The sequence below is a fragment of the Egretta garzetta genome, unplaced genomic scaffold (assembly GCF_000687185.1).
Source record: "Egretta garzetta isolate BGI_Z169 unplaced genomic scaffold, ASM68718v1 scaffold330, whole genome shotgun sequence".
In the NCBI taxonomy this organism is placed as follows: Eukaryota; Metazoa; Chordata; class Aves; order Pelecaniformes; family Ardeidae; genus Egretta; species Egretta garzetta.
The window spans coordinates 173436-175498 of record NW_009258275.1 but is presented as its reverse complement, the minus strand read 5'-3'; the positions used below and the strand labels follow the sequence as shown (position 1 = coordinate 175498).

The 2063-nt window shown below is 50.8% G+C and overlaps 1 protein-coding gene across 1 annotated transcript in view; it reads left to right on the top strand.

The window, feature by feature from the left end:
- UNG (uracil DNA glycosylase) overlaps positions 1-2063 on the top strand; it is a 6119-nt gene that overhangs the window by 2043 nt on the left and 2013 nt on the right. The window contains exons 2-5 of the mRNA XM_009636131.2: positions 3-80; positions 160-255; positions 1093-1190; positions 1618-1706. Of these exons, the coding sequence (XP_009634426.1) occupies positions 3-80; positions 160-255; positions 1093-1190; positions 1618-1706 (361 nt within the window). The remainder of the gene's footprint in view (positions 1-2; positions 81-159; positions 256-1092; positions 1191-1617; positions 1707-2063) is intronic.

The following is a 2063-nucleotide window of genomic DNA, read 5'->3' as shown; positions in this document are numbered from 1 at the left end:
AGCGGAACGTGCCCCCGGGCTTCGGGGAGAGCTGGCGGCGGCAGCTGGCCGGGGAGTTCTCGAAGCCCTACTTCGTGGAGGTGAGCGTGGCGGGGCCGCCCCGGGCGGCGGGGCTGTGCGGCCGCTGCCCCGGGCTGAGCCTGTCCCTCTCCTCCTCAGCTGATGGCGTTTGTCGCGGAGGAGAGGAAACGCTACACGGTCTACCCGCCGCCCGACCAAGTCTTCACCTGGACGCAGATGTGCGACATCGGGGATGTGAGTAGGGCGCTGGGGAGAGGCTGGGGTCACTCCGGCAGCTGCTGCGCTTGATGTGATGGAAACGCGGGGTTGGAGGCACCCGTGGGGGTGCCCAGCGCGGGGCTGGGGGGCTCCCAGTGTGGGCTTGGGGGCACAGAGGCGTTCATCTGGCGTTTGGTCTCTTAAGCTTCAATCCTACGTGATGTGGATGCTGTTGTTTCTCTCGCATAACTTGTAAATCCTGCATTTGCTTTCATCTGGGATACTGAAAGGTGGTTTTATTGTTTTATTGCCCTCGCGGGCTACAGAAGCTCCTATAAAACTTTAGGTGGACTTTTGACCTTATTTCCAGCGTTACCAACTTAATGTAGTGCTTGATTTTGGGATCTCTCGCATCTCTTGTTTTTTCAATTGATCTGTAATGAACTATCTCTAAAAAAACAAGGCGGTGTTTCAGGGAACCCCCTTGCTAATAAGGTGTGTCAAAAACATCACAGCAAGTGTGACATAAAATGAAAACGTGAGGAAATCTACTTGGGAAATACCTTAAAAGGGTGTTATATTGCGGTTCTTTGAAAACGTTGGTCTTCTGCGCTCAAAATACCTTCATAATCTCAGCAGCAAAGCTGTGGAGTTGTTAATCCTTAGCGTTAGGAGGAAGCTGTGTTCTTTCACTTGGTTATAATGAGATGTCAGCAATTTAACTTCAGTTCCTGGGGTTTGCTGGTTTAGGGGGTTTCTTTGACTATTTTAGGATAAAGCTCATTTATAAGCTTTTTTGCTTTTTTTTTTTTTCTTCTCTCTTTTGGGATTAATATTGATTATAATTCAGTGCTAACAAAGGTCTGCTTGCAGGTAAAGGTGGTCATTTTGGGCCAAGATCCGTATCATGGACCTAATCAAGCTCATGGGCTCTGTTTCAGTGTCCAGAAGCCTGTTCCTCCTCCCCCCAGGTAGGACAGCCCTCAATTTGCAAAATCCCTTTTGTTTACCAACTGTTTGTGGTTCTGTGTTGCTTATGGCCGTGAGTCGGACAAGTGATAGGAAATGCGTTGTGGCTACTGAAATTCTGAGTTGTGCATTGCCTAGAAAAAACATCACTGCAGAAGTGTGGATAATTCTGTATAGTTTGGTATTCTGAAGAGCTCGCTGGACATAAATCTGCATTTTCAGTTGTGCTGAGACCTTCTCATTAAGCTTCTTTTCAGGCACGCAAAGGGGGGGTCCTTCTTACCCCACCTCTACAAACGGCTTTATTATCTTAAGTGGCAAGATGCAAATCAATACTCTTCTTGTCTAGTGTAAGAGCAGTAAGTGGTGCTGTTTGCTCGTATCTTTGAACGTGCATGTTTAAAAGCTTCTGATGTTTTTTGTTTGCAGTTTAGAAAACATTTACAAAGAACTGTCTACAGATATCGAGGACTTCACTCATCCTGGTCATGGTGATCTAACGGGCTGGGCCAAGCAAGGTGAGCACTATGTCCGCTGTAGGACATAAGGTGAGGCCTCCCCTCGAATGCTGGGTTCAGCGTTGGGCCCCTCGCTCCCAGAAGGGCCTGGAGCATGTCCAGAGAAGGGCAGCGGAGCTGGGGAGGGGTCTGGAGCCCAAGGCTGCTGGGGAGTGGCTGGGGGAGCTGGGGGTGTTCAGCCTGGAGGAGGCTAAGGGGAGCCATCTGGGAGCCCTGGGAGTAGCAGCTCTGCCCAGCCAGCACACTTCCAGCAGCCCCGCAGCAGAGCCCCTGTCAGCGGATGCCGACACAGCCATGTTCGAAATGGCCGCGGTTACCTTTTCTGGGCTGCTGACAAAGGCCCGGGTGGAGTCCACG